Genomic DNA, 19,754 nt, shown 5'->3' with positions numbered 1-19,754 from the left:
AATTGGGCTCAGATCCTGGCTTTTCTGGCATGGAAACGGCTCAGGGTGTGAACGCAAACCCTACCGTCCCCAAGCGGGGCTGGGGACGGGGTTTGTTTGCCTGGGAAAACGGCATTAAAAAGAAGTCGCTGAGCGCTGGTGCGGCGGCCAAGTGGGGCAGCAAAGGGCTGGGCGAGCGAATGCTTTTTAATTTCAAAAATGTCACTGAGTCACGAATGAGTCATAATTATAATGGGAGACATTTCCAACCTGGTGCATGACTCGGAGACGTCTTCCAGGGATATTAGAGCTGTTTGTAAAAGCCAGGCCTTGCCCTGGCGATGTGTGTCCCCCCCCCCCGAGGTGACAGCCCCGTCGCGCGCCCGTGTCCGGCGGGAGCAGGGGGACCCATTAACGTCCCCATCAGGCGGCAGGTGTCTATTAACGTGACTCCCGTCCCCGCTGTGCCTGGCCTGCCCTTGTCTCGGGGCCATAATAGGGCCGTTTGGGGCAGTGTTTCCATCGCTGAGCATCGTTGGGACTGGCAGGATCCGTCCCTTCAACCTTTGTCCGCTGCCGGAGCCCCGAGCATCGCCGGGCCCCTCCTTCTCCAAGCGCATTTCTACAGCTTGGGTTAACAGACAGCCCATTGCTATGCCTCCAGCCCCAATTAATTAAGCAGGATTGGCATGAGCTAAATTAAAGAGTGGCTTTTGAGCCAGCCCGACCAGTTTGGGGCTTCTATCCATGGGTTCGTGCCAGCCGGGTCCCCGGCACAGCGCTGCAGGCACCGGGGAGCCAGGCTCCCTCCTCGCGAGAAATCCACCCTCACCAAACAGCATTAAATATTCCTGAGCTACGAACGTCTTGGACTGATTTTATTTTCCATAAATAAACTTGTTGGGAGATATTTGGAGATGGGCCTAAGCTGCGGATCTTGGACCGGCTCCCAAAAACTCGCTGCTGTTTGGGCTCGAGGGGCTGCTTCGGGATTGTTTCTCGCTCGATTTCGGATTGAAGGGTTCGAGCCCAGAGATCTGCCCTCCGATAAACGCCTCCGGTGCTCCCCCAAGCCCCCAGCCCTCCCATATAAACACAGGGGCAGGCACAGCCTCCCCGCTGGGGCACAGGCTATAGGGTCGTATAGGGGCTGATACAGGGGTGTTTTCGGAAGCAGCCACAGCTATCAGGTATTTCTGAAGCTGATGGTCTTCCAAAGGCACTGAGCACCTCTTGCATGGGCTGGCACCGTGGATCATTGGTGTTTTAGGCAGCTGCTGTGTGTTTGCAAACGCAGAGCGAGCAAAAGTGGAGCGGATCCTTATAGCTGTGGCACGTGCACGGTGCCCCTCGCCGAATTGCTCCGAGCTGGAGACGTCTCTGGTCTGCCCCAAAGCATTTTGCCTTCCAGATCGGGCAAAGGAAGGGGAAAATAAATTAAAATAAAAGCTTTGTTTCTTTCTAAATGGGGACGTGAAGTCGGAGAGCTGCTAGGCTGTGCTTGCAGACCCGCAGCCTGCTCGGCTCCGTGGCGAGGTGAGGCTTCCCTTCCCCTCTCCCACCGGAGGGACCGAGGGCGCCGCGCTCGTCCACCGAGCTCCTGATGGGTTGTGACAAGTACAGGATTGCTCTTTTGGTGAGCGCACACGCTCCCGAAAACCCTCGCGGTCCCTCGCCCCGCGCTTCCCCTTCTTCTCTGTCAATTTTCAGCCTCGCGCCGAGCGGAGCCATGGGAGAGGAGTCTAATCTGACCCGTAAACTCTGTCACATCCTCATTAATTTGGCCATGTCTCCCGCTGTAGCCTAAGGGGACCGTCACATTTGTAACACGGCTCCCGGGCGGCCGTCAGGGCGACGGCTTCATTTTGACAGCTGCGGGAAAGGTGCAGCGTCAGGCCGGGCGGAACAAAGGGCTGCACCGATCCTGAACCAATCTGGCACCGATCCGGCACCGATCCGGCACCGCCACAGCCCCCTGCCCCACTGGCTTCAGGCTCGGTGACCCTGGGGACACCGGGGATCTGGACGCCCTGGGGAGAGCATCGTGTTTTGGCACTGCCGGTGGGCAGTGGTGGATAATTCTGCTCTTTTTAATTTTTTTTTTTCCTTTTTTTTTTCTTTTTTGCTGAATTTGCGTGTTTTGTAGCTCAAACTCCCAGGGTGGATCTCGCTCCATCCCAGGAGCTCTGCTGTCCTATTCTAATGCAAATGCGCGTGAGCTGATAATCTAATGTTGAGTGGATTATTTCACCCCCAGATGAGCTGCTGTAAGGCAAAATTTTGCTTTCAGTATATTGAACTAAAAGGGAAAAAAAAATAAAAAAAGCACCACAAAGAAACCCACCTTGGAACGAGGTTTTATCACCAGAAATCTGTGCAGGAAACGCTCTTCTCTCTTTCCCTCACGTGCCCTAAAAGAAATGAAGAAATTAGACCTAATGACACCCTCCGCCAGCTTCAATTCATGTGCACGATAGCTGCATCAGCGAATATTTGTATTGCAATTAAAGCGAGGGGGCAATAAAGCAGGAGAAATGGATTAGAAGAGGGTCCTGGATGTTGGGGGAGCTCTCCCTGTCCCACCCAGCACTGGTGACCCCTCAAAATTGGTGACTTTAGTGTTTTGGGTGCTCATTGAGCCCATCCTGGTGCACAGCATCCCTTTTGTTTCGCTCTCACCTGCAGCACCCAAACCTCCCGTTCCCGTCTGCCCAGCCAAAAAGCAATAAAAACCCCAAACTGCTTCATCCTATCCCCATTTTTCCTACAAATTTCCCCACTGGCTTGCATCATCGCTGCCAGCTTCCCGGCCGTGTCTCCCCTGCCCTGTGTCGAAATCCCCGTCCTCTGCTGGCTGGGCATCGCCCTGGGTGCTGCCAGGAAAGGGAGCAGCACCGGCACGGTGCCAGAATTTGGGGTTGTTTTTGGGGTTTGGGCTGGGCCACGTTGGCCATCAGTGGTTGCTCAAAGGCAGCAGGAAATGGGCATTGTTACTGGAAGCAGGAGTTGGCCCTGGAGAGCAAGGGGATGGCCACGAGGTGCCCGCACCCATCCCCGAGCCCTACCCGGGCGCTTGGGGATGAATCCTCACCCCCGTGCCACACGTTTTTTAAAAAAAACCCTAATGCAACCCCACCAAAACAAACCCTTCCTCTGCACGTGCAGCTTCTTTCCCCCGGGAGAGCCTGGAAGAGAGAAGGAGGCGCACGTGACAGGCGTTAATCGCATCGTTTAATGCGCTCCTGCAAGGCGCTGCCGTGCGGGGCTGGGCACGGACCCGCGTGGAGCAGAGCAGGCTTTTGTCTCCGGCTGCCGACCCCGGGGTGCAGCCTGGAATTCGGCTGGGTGTGTGAATCACAGCTCCTAAACTGGGGGGGTCCTAATGCACGGGGGTGGATGTGCCCCCCGATTCTCGAAAATGCGTTTTATTTAAAAAAAAAAAGGAAACGAGAACAGGGAGAAGCCCCCATTCCTCCTGGAATACAAATGGGGTGCAAAACTCCCCCTCCCCAAAACATTTCCATCCAGGACAAGATGGGATAAGGGTGAACTGTGCCGGGGGGATTGCGCCCCGCTCAGGCGCGAGCATCGCCGCGCCCTCCGCAGAAACGATGAAAAACCACCAGATATTCGTTCAAGGTTCAGAAAAGTGCTATTTGCCGCATGGGGCCGCAGGTGAGAGGGGATTGTTTGTGAGCATCCCGGCCTGCTGATTGCATTCCCCTCGGTGACCCGGGCACGTAACAGTGGGGATCAGGCTCCCCGTCCGTCCCCCCACCCGGGCAGAGCCGAGGCGAGCTGGCTGCGGCCCCCTAAAAGTAGCAAACTTATTGCCTAATAGATTTCTCAGTCATGAAGTCCCCGCGCTCCATATGTACCGAAATCAAAGCAATTACGGATTTAAATGAAGCTGGAATCCGCGGCGCAGAAAATGCTTGTTTTAGCGTAAGATTGGACAGAGGTGAACGACCTGCAGAACCCCTGGTAATGAAAGCTCTTCACAGCTTGCAGTGTTTCACCGGCCGGTAATTGCTGCAGTCTGTGATACGGATCTGGCTGCGTTAATGATGCACTGTTCCTTTTCATAGGATTCATTTAAGCTCCCCATTTTTCAGGGGGTTTCAAAGAAACAAGGCAGCGTGGAAATTAACACGTTAACGCGGACGCTTTCCTCGCTTGGCGGATTTAAAATGTTATTTAAAGTTTTTTTTTGGGGGGGGGGGGGATTGATTAGGAAAAGTGATCGGGGCTGGGAGAGTGGCTTGTGTCCATGTGCTGGAGAGAAACGTATTGCAGCATGGACTTGCATCGCTCCCAGTTGGGCTGTGGCTATAGGATTTGTATTTTATTTAGCATGACAAGATGGATATATTAGAACAAAACATACATTAGTGAGAAAAAAAAAAAAAGGTTTTGGATGGGAATAAAAATCCTATTAACTTCCAAATGAAAACCACATCCAAGGGAGACAGTTGGCTTCTCTTCTGAGTTTATTATTAAATATTTTACTAGGGTGGGAAGTTCTGAGCTGAGCATCTTCTCCCTCCTGTTCCTGGCAAGAGCGGTGTGCGTAGTGGGGAGGGTTATTATTTCGCCGAAGCGGTTTCTTGGTTTAGCTCAACAGGTGGTGATGGTGCACCGGGGTGGGAGGAAGACCCTGGCTGGGTTTTCGGATACTTGCAGTCCATTAAAAACGCCCAGGGTGGATTACCAAAGGCGAACGGACGCGGTGGCACTGGGGCTGGAGGCTCTGCTCCCGCAGCTCCCGAAATGCTTTCATCCATCGTCAGCCGGCGAGCGAGCGGAGCGCATGCAATCTGCCGCCGCTCCCAAGGGGCTCCAGGATTAATTTCCTTCCTTGACCCCGGGGCCGGCGGGGAGGCGAGGTCAGGCAGCAGGGAGCAGAGGGGACGGCAGCAAATGATAAGGAGCTGCGGGCACCTCGGAGCTGGGACGAGTCGGAAATGGCATTTCCAGTTCGCTTAATGGCGAGGCAGGCTCCGGCCGCGTGGAAGAGCCGAGATTCAATTACCGGCCCCCGCAGCCCCCCGGGACCCCCCCGGCCTCCCGCACAGCCCCGGGGGCGGCGGGGGTCCCCACGGGCACACCGGCGGCTGCGGCGAGCGGGGTCAGGATGAGCTGCGAGGGGTCGAGGTGCGTCGGGGAATAATAAGCGAGGAGCCGGCGGAGCGCGGGGCGCTCTATTTTTACGGCGAAAAAAAAAATTCGATCCGGAAAATAACGCGGCGCTCATTATTTAATTTCCCCCAGTATTTTGTGCGCTCGTGGGATTTTACTATTAATTATTGTTGAATTTGCGTTTTTTTTTTTATCCCCATTCCCGTGCACCGGTGATGTTATTTTATCGAGAAAGCCAGCGGCGCTCAGCCCGCTTTGGATCCTGATCCGCCCCATTAACCTTCTCCATCCTCTCCTCCGGGGTACCCCATCGACCTCCCCACCCCGTCCTCCTCCTCCTCCTCCTCCATCCTTTACTCAACTTTTTTTTTTTTATTATTTTCAATCTCTGGCTACCGGGCACCGAACCCCGATCGGTTGCGTGGGTTTGCGTGCATGGGAAGAGCCAGAGCGAAGGGCTCGCCACCTCGTCGCCTCCGAGCCACCGACCCACGCTGCGGGGATGCTCGCGCCCATGCCAGCGCCCGCGCTTCCCCCAGCCGCTCTTCGGCAGATAATGAGAGCGAGTTTAAAAAACTTAAAGCCTCTTCCTCGCACGCCGGTGACTGACACAAATGGAGTTCATATTTAATCATCTGTTAACTCGTTGTCTATTATAGCTCTTTAATAGCACCATAGATATTCTTAATGAAGCATGATTTAAGGTATTTACAGCTCTAGGACCGACAGACATCACTCACAGCGTGCAGGTAATGAGGCGTAAAACAGCTCTGGAAACCGTAAAAATGGGAGAGAGAGAGGGAGCGATCGAGAGAAAGCAGGCAGGAGTTAGGAGCTGAATTGTTCCAGGGTTTGTTTTAAAATGTTTAGGCATTTAAAGTCATTTCAGCTTTCCCAGGTGTCTGGTGGCACCAGGTTCAGCAGTTCCCAGCACCGTAACCCCTGCCTCGCCAGGCAGCCCCACGCTGCTCAGGCTGGGACCGGTGATGCTGTGGCTCCATCCTGGCCTTACACCCCTACAAAAATGCAGGGAAAAGGGAAAAATGGCCTCGTGGGGTCTCCTGGGGTGGGGATGGGGATGGTTGCTTTGGCCAACCATTGGCATGAGCTCTTTGCTCGTGCAGGGAGGTGACGGAGCTTCCCTTTGCTCATCTGCAAGAGTCACCCCATGCCATCCTGCTTTTCTTCCCCGTCCCCAGCAAAACAATCCACATGCACACACACATAAAAATTAAAAAAAAAAAAACACAGGAAAAAAAACCAACCCCAAAAAACAAACAAACAAAAAAAAACCACCGAAACCCAAGCCAAGATTCGGAAAATAATTTGTGACGGAGGTGCCATTTTGCATCAAAATATTTTGCAGCAAATGTCAAACGCCACCAGCCCATGTGTCCCCGCGCGTGACGGTAATTGGGCTGGACGGCTGCGCTCCGCCGCCTCCTCCTCGCGCACCGGCCGCGCTTCCCAGTTAAACCCAGCGTGGTCCCGGTGTGATGGCCAGTGTCCCGGCTCCGACCCGGGGCTGGCAGCGCGATGCTCGTTAGCACGGTGCTCATTAGCTCGCCTCCAGAGCTGTCCCCATCTCCAAGAGGAATAAATAGCTATGGGAAAGGCGGGGATGGAGCACAAGCTCTGGGGCGCGCGGAGGGAATGCGTGGCACAGCCTGCTTTGGTTCTTGGGGGGGGATCTTTGCTTTTTTAATTCCCTTTTTGCAGGGAATTAAAATTTCCCTTTTTTTTTTTCTGTTTATTGTATCCATCTCCTGGATGGAGAATGGGCAGTGGTGAGCTTGCAATGCCCCCTTCCCTGGGTGTTAGCAAGGGGTCCCCGCTTTGGGGTCATCCCCCTGATCCCATGCGGGTGGTGGCAGTGACTTGGGTGGACCTTGGTTTTGGGGAAACCCCTGCAATGGGGTCTCTGAGCGAGGAGGGACAGCCTGCTGCTCCCGTCCCACCCCAAAACGTGCCAGGGATGCAGCCTCCTCCATGGGCACGTCCTGCCCGTCCGTATTTACGGCAGTGCACACCCCTTGGGAGGCCACCCTGCTTTTTGCTTCGTTACACCAAGAGCATAAAACACCTATTGTGGGTCTATTCTGCTCTGTAGGAAAACAGCATGTTCTCCTTTCGTAGCAAATAACCCCGTTTCTTACACCATCCGAAGGCCTCAGTTTGGGAATAAACCTAACAGATCGACCGGGCTCGCCGTAACGATCCGAGATTAATCCATTATTATTCGGACATCAGGCTGCATGAATATTTGGCTGGTTTAGCCCCCGGGGAGCTGGGGGAGAGCAGCCTGACTGCACGGCTTGTTGAGGGGGGGGGCAGCGTGTTAGAAAGTCAATGAAGTTCCCTTGGGCAGTGCAGGGGGGGGGGACGAGATGCTTGGGTCAAGCGTTCAGATTGTGCCGCTTGTCCCCTTGGGCAAGTCCTGCTGAGCAGGGTTAATATTGCTGACCTATTTTGTAGGAGGAGGTGGGGGGGGGGGGGTGAAAGCTGCGAGGCTCTGGTTTAAAATAGGAAGGGAAAAAGCACCTCGAAAATTGCGGCTCCGTTTCCCGAAGTCACAATAACCGACTTGGTTGCAAACATTTTCATTTTTTTATTTTTTTTTTTGCCTGCCTCACCCCTCCCGGTGCCGTTAGCCACAGAAGAAGGAGCTAGAATTTCTCTTTGGCGAAGCCTCAGCAGCAGAATTGCTAACTACGTGCCCGTTATAGAAACTTTTTAGTACTGGGGACGAGCCAAGAAAAAAGCCCAGATTGACTCTGAGATCTCAGCTGGTGCTTGCAGCACTTCCACCTAGCAGGAGGAGCGGCAGCGCCCCGGCTCTCGCGCTGAGCACAGGCGCTCTGCATCCCGTGCAGGAGAGCCGGGATGATGCTTTCGGGTACCCTGGGCACCCCGTCCCGCTCCCTGCCCGTCTGTGAGCCTCTCTCCTCGGGTGTATTTGCATTTTGTGTCCTGCAGCCGCATGAAACGAGCTCTCCCCTGCTCATCGTGCCACGGTGTGAGCTCTCAGCCGGGTGCTGCGTGCTCAGGACCGCGTCCCGTGCGCTGGTGGCTGCTCAAAGGCAGCCCCAAATCCTTCCTAGGAGGGCGGCAGCAAGATAACACGGGGCTATTGCAATGCAGGGGAAGTTTTGCTCTGCTGTCGCCTTAAGCTGTTGGTGCCGTGGTTTGCGTCTGCAGTGGCAGCTCCGTGCCCGGATGGGTCGGTTGCAGAGGTGAGGGTGCACTGAAATGTCACCTACAGCCTCGCGTGGCTGGACGCTGGAACCCTGCCGTGGGGTGGATGTGGCCCAGGACTGGCTCTGAGGGATGGGGGAGCTGGGGAGGATGCAGGGGGGGTTTCCAAGCCAAGGGGGGGGGGGGGGGTTCCAACACAAGGTGGGGTTTCCAAACTCTTTCCTCGTGCCAAAAAGCGGGCGCTGGGCGAGGAGCAGGGCTGGGGCTTTGCTCGTCTTTGCCTCCTTCCTTTCGGGACTGAATTTCGAAGACGACCTGGGCCAGACGAGCTGGGCACCGCCTGCTTCCCCATCACAGCGGGGAGAAAGCCCACCTTGTGCCCTCGTCCCGTGTCCCCGTCCCCAAATCCCCGTCCCCAAATCCCCACGGCCCCGCTTCAGCTGCCGGGGAGAGGCAGCCGCCCGCCCGGGTCTGCATGTGTGCCTCTTCCATGTGCGCTCGTTTCCAAGGAAACTGCTCGCTCTACATGTGTGTCGCTTAACACCCTGTTTGCTCTCGTTTGGATAAGTCTTTAATTCCCGTGCAGCCCCGGCTCCCCGCGATCTCGGCGCACAAATCCCCTCCGGCCCGCCTGCTTCCCTCTCCCTGCCTCTTGCAGCAGCCCTGCCCGCTCCCAGCAAGTTTCCCAACCTGTGGATAATCAGAACTGCAGCAATAGCCGCGTGCGTCGCTGCTTCTTCCCTCTAGAAGCAGTTAGCAGGGGGAAGATGATGCGTGGAGACACCATTTGGGCTCCTTTTTGGGGTCTGGAGGCGGCCCCGTGCGGCTGGGCTGCACCCAGGGGTGCGGGAGGAAGCCTGGGTTGGGAGGGAAGGGTGAGCAGGGGGTGAGGGTGCTTTGGGGGAGCTCCGTTCAGGTGCGGGGACCCCAAAAGGCTTTTTCTTTCCTTTGAAAAATACGAAAAATGTGTTTTCCTGCTGCTGGATGAGTGAGGGATTTTCGGACAGGGACCCACTTCCCTCCTCCCCAAAAGTCCCCGGAGCGGGGACGCCGAGCAGCTCCGGTGTCACCTTGGGCCAGCTCCTGCCCGGAGCCCTGGCAGCAGCTAATGCTGTTAGCCCGTGTCGGGGAGGGATTGAGGAATTAAAGCTCAGCCCGCCGGCACCCTGCGAGCAGAGGCAAGGAGCAGAGCAAGCAGCGGCCCCGCAGAAACCCCTCCGCGTTTTGGGCGGCACAGCACCACGCACGGTGGGTCCACGGGGGGCTTCGCTGCCTTCATCCTGCAGGTGCTCTGCAGGCGGTCCAGTGAGAAAATCCCCCAAATCCTCAGGGTCTCGGCGCACCCGGAGGGAGCCGGGCTCGGGACCGACCCGGTGCCCGTCCCCACGGGGGTCTGCCCCACGCCGCGTGCGCTGCCACCTTTCTAGGCCACAATCTGTACCAAATTGCGAGCCTGCTGTTAACTTCGCTTGCACTCTATTCTCGTGTTTGCTGTTATTTTTTAACACTTTTTTTTTCTCCTTTTTTTTTCCCTTTTTTTTTTTCCTTTTTTTTTTTTTTTTTGCATAAAAGCACTATCCTCTCCCCAGAGCCTGCCTGTAGCGAAGGCATGGTCTGTACAACTGCAATTATTTCGAAGAACAGATGGAGTGAGGAGCAGAAAGTCTGTTAATAGTAATAGAAATGCTACATGTTAACCTGGACAGCACACGATGACAGTCCCATGACTACACGTTCTGTTCCCACCAGCTGGGCTCCGAAGGAGAAACGAGAGATTCATAAGCGCCGTGCTCAGCGCTGTACCCTCCCTAAAGTTAGAGCTCAAATTCCTTCACACTTGCGGCGCGGGGTTTTTGGGTTGTCGGGCTTCTTCTCCCCCCCCCCCCTCCCTCCCCGTTCCCTCCTCCTTCCCATTTTCGGCACCGGCGATGAAATATTTCCGCTTCTCCGCGGTGCTCTGGGCGGTGCAGCTGCAAGAGCACATGCAGGGAGGTGGCGGCCCTGCCACTATGTCCCCAGCTCCGTCCCCCGTAGGGTGGCCCCTTTTTTTGGGTGCACATCTGCATGCTCGATGCAAACCCACTGGGAATGAGATGGTTTGAGCCGGGCTGGGAGTAAGGCACGGCGCCGCCGGCACCTCGCTCTCGGGCAGGGCGCTTGCATCAGCCCGGGATTTTCTCTGCAACTGTTGCAAGCTCTTTGCTAAATGGGTTGAAATCCACGGATTTCTGGCAAAACAGTTCTTGGCGCAGAGGTGTTGCTTGGTGTTTGCAGCGGGGGCTGAGCCATGCACGGCTCCGGGGGCTGCAAAGGGGCTTTGGGGGCTCCCCGGACATGGTGAGACCCATGGCACCAAGACCAGGGCTTGTGAAATGGGGCAACAGCAGTTGTCTCTGGCCCAGCAATCCCGCTGCGAAAATCCCTGCCCGGTTTCACAAGCGACACGGGGATTTAGCCACAGAGCTCCGGTTAATTTGGATGGGAACCGCATGGCTCAATCCCCCAGCGGCTCCTGAAATCGCAGCCCCTGGGCGCTCTGGAGCCGAGCGTGGCACCGCTGGCGAGCTGACAGATGCACCTGGAGGTCTCATTAGGATAGAGATCCCTTAATCTGGGTGCTTGCAGGATAATCTGGTGCCTGAGGTCCTGCCAAATCCCCCGGGGATCAGCAGGTTTTCCACCCACAGCCTCCAGAGGTCACTTCAAACCCAGCTCCATCCTGCAGGGACCCAAATCCTCTCCCTGTGTCCTCGTGCAGGTGGCACCCTTGGGTGCTGGACACCCTCAGAGAGACCGGGGCATCCATGAGTGGAGCTGGGCAGTGGTTTCAGGAAATATCCTGGCATCCGCTCCTGGAGCACTGGGGGGGATCTTCCTTGGTGCCCTTTTGGTGGGACACCAACAAGCCGTTCTTCCTCCGCAAGCACCTTGGAGAGATTTAGGTCACGGGGAGGAAAATGTCCCGAGAAAGTCTGCATGCCTTGCATTCCCCTATGATGCACAGTGCTTGTTTCTTGTATTATCCAAGATTTTGCACGAATACAAGCCTGCATGCATGGGAAAGAGTGAAAACCTGTATGGTTTGGGGGTTGTTCCATGCTTTATGTGCCACGGGTGCCCCGCGGTCCCACGCGCCGTACCCAAACGCTCTTCCCTCTTGCAGAGCAAGAAGTACGTGCTGATGCTGGTGGACCCCGACGCGCCCAGCAGAGCCGACCCCAGGAACCGCTTCTGGAGGCACTGGCTGCTCGCCGACGTCCGCGTGAGTGTCCCCGGCCGCTCCTCGGGCGCGTCCCCAAGCGGGAGGTGGCATTCGGTGGCGCTGCCCCAGCGGGCGCGATTCCCGGCGGGGCGCGCGCCTCCGGGTGAAATCCCAAAGGAGGAGCGTTTGCAAGGGAAATGTAAATCGTGCTCGGCGTGTAGGTAGGGGAGCGCTTCCTGAGACTATATAGAGCGAAGCTGGGCCAAAAATATTGCTGCTGCTTATTTCTTTTTCTTTTTTTTTTTTTTTACCCTTTTCTAAGGAAATGCTGGGGAAAAAAAAAATCGCCTCGCAAACTCCCCACTGACGGTTCTATCTGCATAGACAGCAAGCTGCTTCAGAGAGCTTGCTATCATTTTTTTTTAGGGGGGTAAACCAACCATTTTGGTGAAAATGTCACGGATTTATCCCTTGGGTTTCACAAACACGTGTTGGGAGGAGAGAGCGCGATGGGTCGGGGACGGGCGGGTCGTGACCGTGAGCTCCCCGAGTGCCGCCGCTGCGCTTCCAGAGAGGTTTTGGAAAATCAGTTTGTTCCTCTCCTGCTTGCTTTTGTCTTTTAAAAGATGAGGTGTTTCAACTCTGAATCAATCTAACTAATAATCTTAGTACTAAAGTCTAATTAAGATATCAATTAATTTGCAGCATGCATTTAACAAGAAATATCTAGTCATTCTCTGCTATTATTCTCTGAAATTACTGCTAAGGGCTTTTTGTACAGATACCTTAATTAGACTTTTTATTGTTAATGGGAATATTGAGCAAATTAAAATTAGATATTAATACTTTCCATGAATTTCATAATTGGCTGAAAAATATAAAGCATTCAGAATAATTGCAGAGATTTGTGTATAGGGCTTTTTTTTTTTTTAATCCTTCACAGAAGCCCTTCTGCATTTCTAACAACAGGGTCCTGAAAGTCTCTCATTAATTTTAATATTTACTAAACGCAAAAAAAGCCCAAGCTCTTGTTTTCCCTTCTGTACACAGATCCTTCCGAGGCGTTTGCTATTGCTAATTATTGTGGTTTTCTTTTCTTTTTTTTTTTTTTGGAGCATAAGATCATTTAAGCAAAGATGCGGGATTAAGACCAACACAAATGGAAGGAAGGTGCTTTTTTCCCCAGCGTTTGGGTAATTCAGTAGCGAGGTCAGAAAGCTCCTCGCCAGGCCATAAGGAGGGAGCTCTTCCTGCAGGAGGCTGGATTTTGGGGAAGAAAGGAGTTTTTGGGGAATGGGAACAGCTCTCCCATAACCAGGTGTCATATCTTTGCTGGACCCAAGCCCCAGTGTTCGATCATCGTCCTCCTCGTGCCCGGGGTACCGAAGCATCCCTCCGCATCCCTTGCGTGGCTGCCCCCCTTGCGCCACGTGGTGCCACCAGGGGCCTCGCCACCCACACTGTGTCCCCCTAAAGCCACCCCTGGGTGTCCCCACAAAGCGGCCAGCTCCTTTGGTGTTCGGCCACGTGGTGCCTCATGGCAAACTGCAGTGCCTTTGGCAAGAGTGGCTTCAAAGCGCCTCCCTCGCGGGCAGGGTGCGGGGCGCCGAGCCAAAATTGCCCCTTAGGAAAATCCCGATTTAATATTATGAGCAAAGACAAGCGGGAACGTCCCGTGCCGTGCACGCTGCCCTACCCGGCTGTGCCACCGAGGGTGGGGATCAGCTCGGGATTTATGTCCCTAAGGTGGATTTAGGGCCGGAGCATCCCATCCCCATCGGGTACCGCTCGCCGCTCCTTATCGGCGACCGCGGCGCTGCTCCGCCGATTGTCAGCCGCGAGAGATGCTTTCACTCCCATTCAAAATAATTTAAATAAAAATGTTGCTACAAAGTGGAATAATATCTTTTGATGAATGTTTTTAAAGCCCTTTAGGTTTTCATGGTAATTTGCAGTGTAAAATTATTTAGAGATAAGAGCCAAATTAGCTCTTATAGGCGGAGGTCGATATGTCCCGTTATCCATGCAAGCAGTGTTTAAATATAATCAGCCTTTACTCTAATGCAGCATAATTGTTCATTTGAAATAGCTTTTTTTTTTTTTTTTTACTCCATTCAATGAGTCATTAAAATATTCAAAGGATAATGCAGTGAATTGGAAATGAATTTATCACATTATCCTGTATATACTGGAGAGCATCAGGTAGCTAGGCAGAGTGGGAACCGGCGCACAGAGAAATCCAGTAAACAAGGCTTTCCATTTTGTCTTCGGTGGCAAAAGCAAGGGAAGGGAGAAATCCCTGCCCTTGGGAAAGGAAGAAAACCCTGCCCTTGGGAAAGGAAGAAATCCCTGCCCTTGGGAAAGGAAAGCTTCCCGGCCTTATTCCCCCTCCGTGGGGAGCGGGGAGGGGGAGAGCGAGCAGCAAATTTGTACTCCGGCACAGCCTCGCCGCTTTAACTTTATTTTTATCAAAATATGTTTTGTAGCAGAAAGTCGTTATGGAAACCAGCTCTGCCAGCCGGGAGGGATCCTGCGCCAGGCTGGAGCCGAGCGGGACCCGCGGGGAGCCTCCGCCACCCCTCGTGCCTGCGTCCTCCTGGGGAGGTTTTGGGGAAACTGAGGCACGGAGCAGTTCGGAGAGGGCCGTAGGGTCGGAGGGAAGAGGCGTGTGCCAATGGTTTGAGAGCAAACCGCTCGCAGCCCAACGCCTTGCATCACTTTCCCCCCCCCGCCACATGGCCCTGCGGTGGGCAGGATCCGGCCCTAGAGTTGCCCGCGCTTGGGTTGGGTTTGCAGAGAGGGGAAAATGGTGCTTGGGTGCGGGTCGGGGGGTCAGGAGCGGGGTCACCGCTGCGTCCTCGGTCCTGGATGTCCCATCATTGTCGCCAGCCCTGCGCGGGGCTCGGTGCCTGCTCCTGCGCCTGCGTTTGTCACCGTTCCTCCTTGCTGGCTGATAAACAGGTTCTGGGTTGCAAGTGTCACCATAGAAACAGGTGCTATCTTAAGCAAACAAGGGCTTTATTAACCTTAAAAGTTGAGGGATTTGTGCATGACGAGAGGCTGGGAAGGAGCGGGGGGACGGGCAGGCTGGGCGCCCGCGTCCCAGCGAGGTCCCCAGCCCTGTCCCTGGCCCTGTCCCCAACCCAAAGGGACAGCGATGCAAGAGCTCGGATGCAAACTTTCCTCATCAAGCTGTGTTCGTGTGGTGCCCGGCACGTGGGGATGAGCTTATTTATCCAAAATATTTGGGGGTCTGCCGTGCCACAGAGAGCATTCCCCGGGTGGGCCCACCAGGGGACACTTCTGGAGCCATTGGGGCGCACTGAGCGGCAGAGAGAGGGGAGGCAAATTTAATAGGGAAAAGGGGTGAAAAATAGGGTGAAGCTTTCTGCTTGGGTTGTAGTGGGGGAAAAAAAAATAAATAAAAAAAAAATCAGCTTTTGGGTATGCGAGTCCTGCCTGCAGGCAGTGGTGGGTGTGGGAAACCTGCCCCAGGGAGCTGCCAGCGGGAGGGATGCTCATTTCGGGAGAAGCCAGAGCACCGGCGTGCCTGGGAGCTGCGGGAACGGGGAGAATTAAATCCCCACCTCGACACGTGGAGGGCCTGATCCTGGCTCCTCCGCCGGCCGTGAGCATCCCGGTGCCCATCCCGGGGGCTTGGCAGGCGCCGTTTGCTCGCCGGTCCCCGCTGCGCCGGTGGGAACCGCTGCCGCTTTGTAGCAGCGCCGCAGATGTAATAGTTAGTGACTCGGCATTGTTCCGTCTTGCTGGGGCTCTTTATAGTCTACTTTTTGGTGATTAAACCGAGCGTTTGAAAGGGAAAGAACAGAGAGAAATGTTGTTTTAATTGATGACTTGGCTCCTTGGAATATTCAGTTCCCCCGGTGTGAGTTTCTGTCGCTGCCTTTTAATGAAAGCTTTATTAATAAAAAAAAAAAAAAGAGAGAGAGAGAGAAAAAAAAAAAGAGAAAAAAATAGGAAAAAAAAGAGAGAAAAAAAAAAGAAGGGAAAAGAAAACAAGCAAAGGAGCTGGCTGTTAGGGTGTCATTTTCTTTGCACTTCAGGCTTCTGGGGGCTCTGCGGGCATGCACCAAGGGCAAACCCCAGCCGAAAGCATTGCAGGCAGAGGGCGGCGATCCCTTGAGCCCCCCCGTGCAAACGCAGAGGGCAGGATCCGTCCCGACCCGGCCCCGTGTCTCGGTGACGAGGTCGGGTGTTTACCAGGCTTCCCGCGTGCGGTACCCGAAGTTGAGTGTCAACTGCTATTATTCATGCTCTGCAAACAGATGGGGTTTAATTGCCGCTACTGTCAGGCTCTCTGCAAATATCACACGAAAAGGGCTTTTTGGCTAATTGTTGTAAAATAAAAGTTCGGGAACTACGTATAGAAATTATAGATCAAACGTATTTTACGGATCAAACTGTTTGCATTACCTTTAAACACAGGCTGTAGGCAACGGCATTAGGATCAGTGAGTGACTGTAAGGCACAATGCCGCCCTAGGGCCCGCCACGCCGGAACAATATGACAGCAGTAACTTAGCGCTGATGGAAAAACACCCCCAAAACGTGATTGGCCTGAAACGCCGAAGAATGGAGCTGCTAATCTTTGTAATTTCTTGGGTACCATTAGGGCAAAGTGCTGCCTTCCCGTCGCTTCGGGGAAAATCACGGCGCAGGGCGCGGGCCAGAGCCCTGCAGGGCTGCCCGCGGGGGAATGCGTGTTTGCACAAGTGCTTGCGTTGGCACAGATGTGTGTGTGTTTGCACAGATGCGTGTGTTTGCACAAGTGTGCCTTTGCATAAATGTGCTTGCACAAGCACAACTCTTTGCACAAGCACCTGTTTGCACAAGTGTGAGTATTTGCACAAGAGCACGCATTTGCCCAGACACATCTTTGCAGAAACATGTTTGCACAAGTGTGTCTTTGCACAAGCCCATGTCTCTGCACGAGCATTTATCTTTGCATAAATGTGTTTGCACAAGTGTGCATCTTTGGCATGCAAAAGTATTAAACCCACCTCCTTGCAACCTCCAGGTTTCTCCGCCAAGCGAGCGGCTGCTGGACTCTCCCAGAGCTGCTGCTGGGGCTAATTCTCTCCTGCCTTGTAATTAATGCCCCCAAGTAATCGCACACCCAGCCCCCTTAAAAAGCTGCCACCAAGCTGGGAAGCAGCAGGAGGGGAAGCACAAAGGGGGACACGATGGCTCCACGGCACCTCGGGGAGCTCCAACCCCATCACCCCTCTGCTGCGCCAGGCTGGGACGTTTTTAGGGAAACATCTTAATTTGCTATAATCCTTTTGGGGCTGGGGGGGAAGGGGAAAGCAGGGGTACCCCAGGACTTCTGGCTCTCAGCCTGTCCCTGCCCTCACCCTGTCCCCAAGCCCCCGTCGGCGCCGTGCTTTCACTTCGCAACTCGTGGCAAAGCGCCGGGGTGACGGGCTCTGTGCAGACGTGCGTTATGTGATTATTCTCATTATATTGCCAAGGATCCACGAGGGGAGAGGTGACTGTGACGGCGACAGAGAGGTTCTTGTCACCGCCGCTGCAGGCAGCCAGGTGCTTGCAGGGATTCTGATTTTGGCACTTGGGAAGGCTCCTGTCTTCCTTGGGCGAAGCAAAAATGGGATGGCGAATAGAGAAAACTTCACGCACACCCGCCGGGGCGCTGAGCCTGATGTGCTTTGGTCTCCGTGGCTTTTTTGCTGCTGCAAAAATGTCCCAAAGGAGGGTTTGGGGGTTATTTGGGGGATATATATGTGCCAGGTGCTCCTGATGGAGGTGCCCTGCCCACGAGCTGCTCATTGGCCTCTGTTTTCACAGCAGGTATCGACTCCTTGCAGGCGGGATTTAAGGATTTCCTGGATGCTTCTATTTCATTTAACATGCAAAGGCTAATAATTTGTCACAATTCAATAAAGCCGAGGTTACAAACACTCGTGCTGCTGTTTATTTAAACGATGGTTTGTTAATTAGCTCCTCTTAACAAGGAGAGAATAAATCAGATAAAACATACCAAAAAGGCACAGAGATAGTTTGCGGATTGATTTAATTTCCCAACCAAGATGCTCCCTGCATCCAGGCGCGTACCAGCTCACAGCTCCTTCCCAGACCCTTTTGCAGCTGAGGGACAAAATCGTGTCCCTTTGGGACGTTTGTGCTTTGCACCGCGATGATTTTCCTCCCAGAGCAGCCTCAGCTGAGCTCCAAGTGCAGATACCTGCGCTGGCCCAGCACTGCCAGGGATCCGTGCTCTGCCGTGTTGCAACTCGCTTCCCAAAAAGGACCAAAAAAGGACTTTTCTGCCTCTTTTCCGTTGCTGCTTGTTTTGTCTAAGGCAGTGGGAGGGGGGAAAAAAAAAAATCAGGTCAGAAATAAAGCTGTGCCAAGGCTGTCGCAAAGGAAAAGTTCAAGGCACTCGGAGCCAGCCGGGGCCAAGCTCCAGCTTCACCCGCGTGGGAATTCCCGCGGGGCACCGCGCATCCTGCCGCCCGCCCGGGGCACGGCGAGCGCAGGGTGGGAAGGTGAACGGAGACGCCGCGTGTGGGCTGTGATCGGGGTGTGGGGACGCCGTATATAGGCTGTGAATGGGGTATGGAGACACTGGGTATAGGCTGTGAAGGGTGGATGGAGGCTTCCTATATAGCCCCTGAGATGCGCATGGGGGAACTTCCCATATAGCCCATAAGGTGCATGTGGAGCACTTTGTATATAGCTTTTTTGATGTATGTGGAGGCACTTCTTATATAGCCTGAGACGCATATGGAAGCACTTTCTATATAGCCCCTGAGATATACATTGAGGCACTTTGCATGCACCCTGTGAAGCGGCACTTCCTATATAGCCGCTGAGATGCACGTGGAGGCACTTCCCATGTATCCCATGAGATGAACATGGAGGCACTTCCCATATATCCCATGAGATGCACATGGAGAAACTTCCTATATAGCTCATTAGATGTATATGGAGGCATTTCTTATTATATCCCATGAGATGCATATGGAGGCACTTCCTATATAGCTTCTTAGATGCACATGGAAGCTTCCTACATAGCCCACGAGATGCACATGGAGAAATTCCCTATACAGCTCATTAGATGTATAAGGAGGCACCTCCATATCCTATGAGATGCACGTGGAGAAACTTCCCATATAGCTCATTAGGTATATGTGGGGATATTTCCTATATGTCCCATGAGATGTATATGGAGACACTTCCCATATATCCCATGAGAGGCACATGGAGGCACTTCCCATACAGCTCATTAGATGTATATAGGGGCACTTCATATACATCCCACGAGATGTATATGGTGGCACTTCTTATTATACCCCATGAGATGCACGTGGACGCACTTCCCATATATCACATGAGATGTATATGGAGGCACTTCCTATATAGCTCATTAGGCGTATATGGAGGCTTCCTATATGTCCTGTGAGATGCACTTGGAGGCACTTCCTATGTAGCACATGAGATGCACATGAAGAAACTTCCCATATATCCCGTTAGACATATATGGAGGCACTTCCCCTACATCCCACGAGATGCACATGGAGGCCCTTCCCATATATCCCATTAGACGTATATGGAGGCCCTTCCCATCCATCCCATGAGATGTATGGGGAGGCCCTTCCCACACACCCCGCGGGATGCCCCTGGAGGTGCACACTCCGGTCCGCGTCCCCCGAGCAGCCGGGGCGGAGGGGAGGGCCGCATCCTGCCTCTCGCCGGGCGTACCTGGCGGAAGGGGCTGTGATCAGTGATTAATCGGGCATGTGTGGCTGTGTGGGAGCGCGTTGTGTTGGAGGAGGGAACTCCTACAGCACCCCGGTCATGAATCATTTGAAAGGCAAATTTGCGCAGTTACCAAGGGAACGGAAGAAAGGAAGGGACTTCCCTTGCCGAAATGACTCGCGCTCTGATGCGGCTGAGAAAATCGCTCCAAAAGAGAAAAAAAAAAAAAAAAAAAGAGAGAAAAAAAAAAAAAAAAAGAGCCGAAGCTGTGACTAAGCAGCAGAAGTTATGTAAAGAGCTCGCTGGGAAGTGCAGGGGAGGGACAGCGCATCCTGCCGCTGCCCACGGCCGGGCCCCCTCCCCACCTCCCCGGGGAGCGGGGGCGAAGCCGCTGCTCTGCGCCTCCCGCCCGCTGCCCCAGCGCTTGGGGGGCTCGGGAAGGCCGGATCCGTGCCTGGGGGCTCGTAATGGAGAGGGGACATCGTCCCCTGGGTGGCACG

General features: G+C 54.1%; 1 protein-coding gene across 5 annotated transcripts in view; it reads left to right on the top strand.

Moving 5' to 3' along the window:
- PEBP4 (phosphatidylethanolamine binding protein 4) overlaps nucleotides 1-19,754 on the top strand; it is a 64,046-nt gene that overhangs the window by 19,296 nt on the left and 24,996 nt on the right. For all 5 annotated transcript variants that reach the window (XM_066983586.1, XM_048045789.2, XM_048045783.2 and 2 more), the window contains exon 4: nucleotides 11,477-11,575. In XM_066983586.1, the coding sequence (XP_066839687.1) occupies nucleotides 11,477-11,575 (99 nt within the window). The remainder of the gene's footprint in view (nucleotides 1-11,476; nucleotides 11,576-19,754) is intronic.

The sequence above is a fragment of the Anser cygnoides genome, chromosome 26, assembly GCF_040182565.1.
Source record: "Anser cygnoides isolate HZ-2024a breed goose chromosome 26, Taihu_goose_T2T_genome, whole genome shotgun sequence".
NCBI classification, from domain to species: Eukaryota; Metazoa; Chordata; class Aves; order Anseriformes; family Anatidae; genus Anser; species Anser cygnoides.
This window is presented reverse-complemented; position numbering and strand designations above follow the sequence as displayed.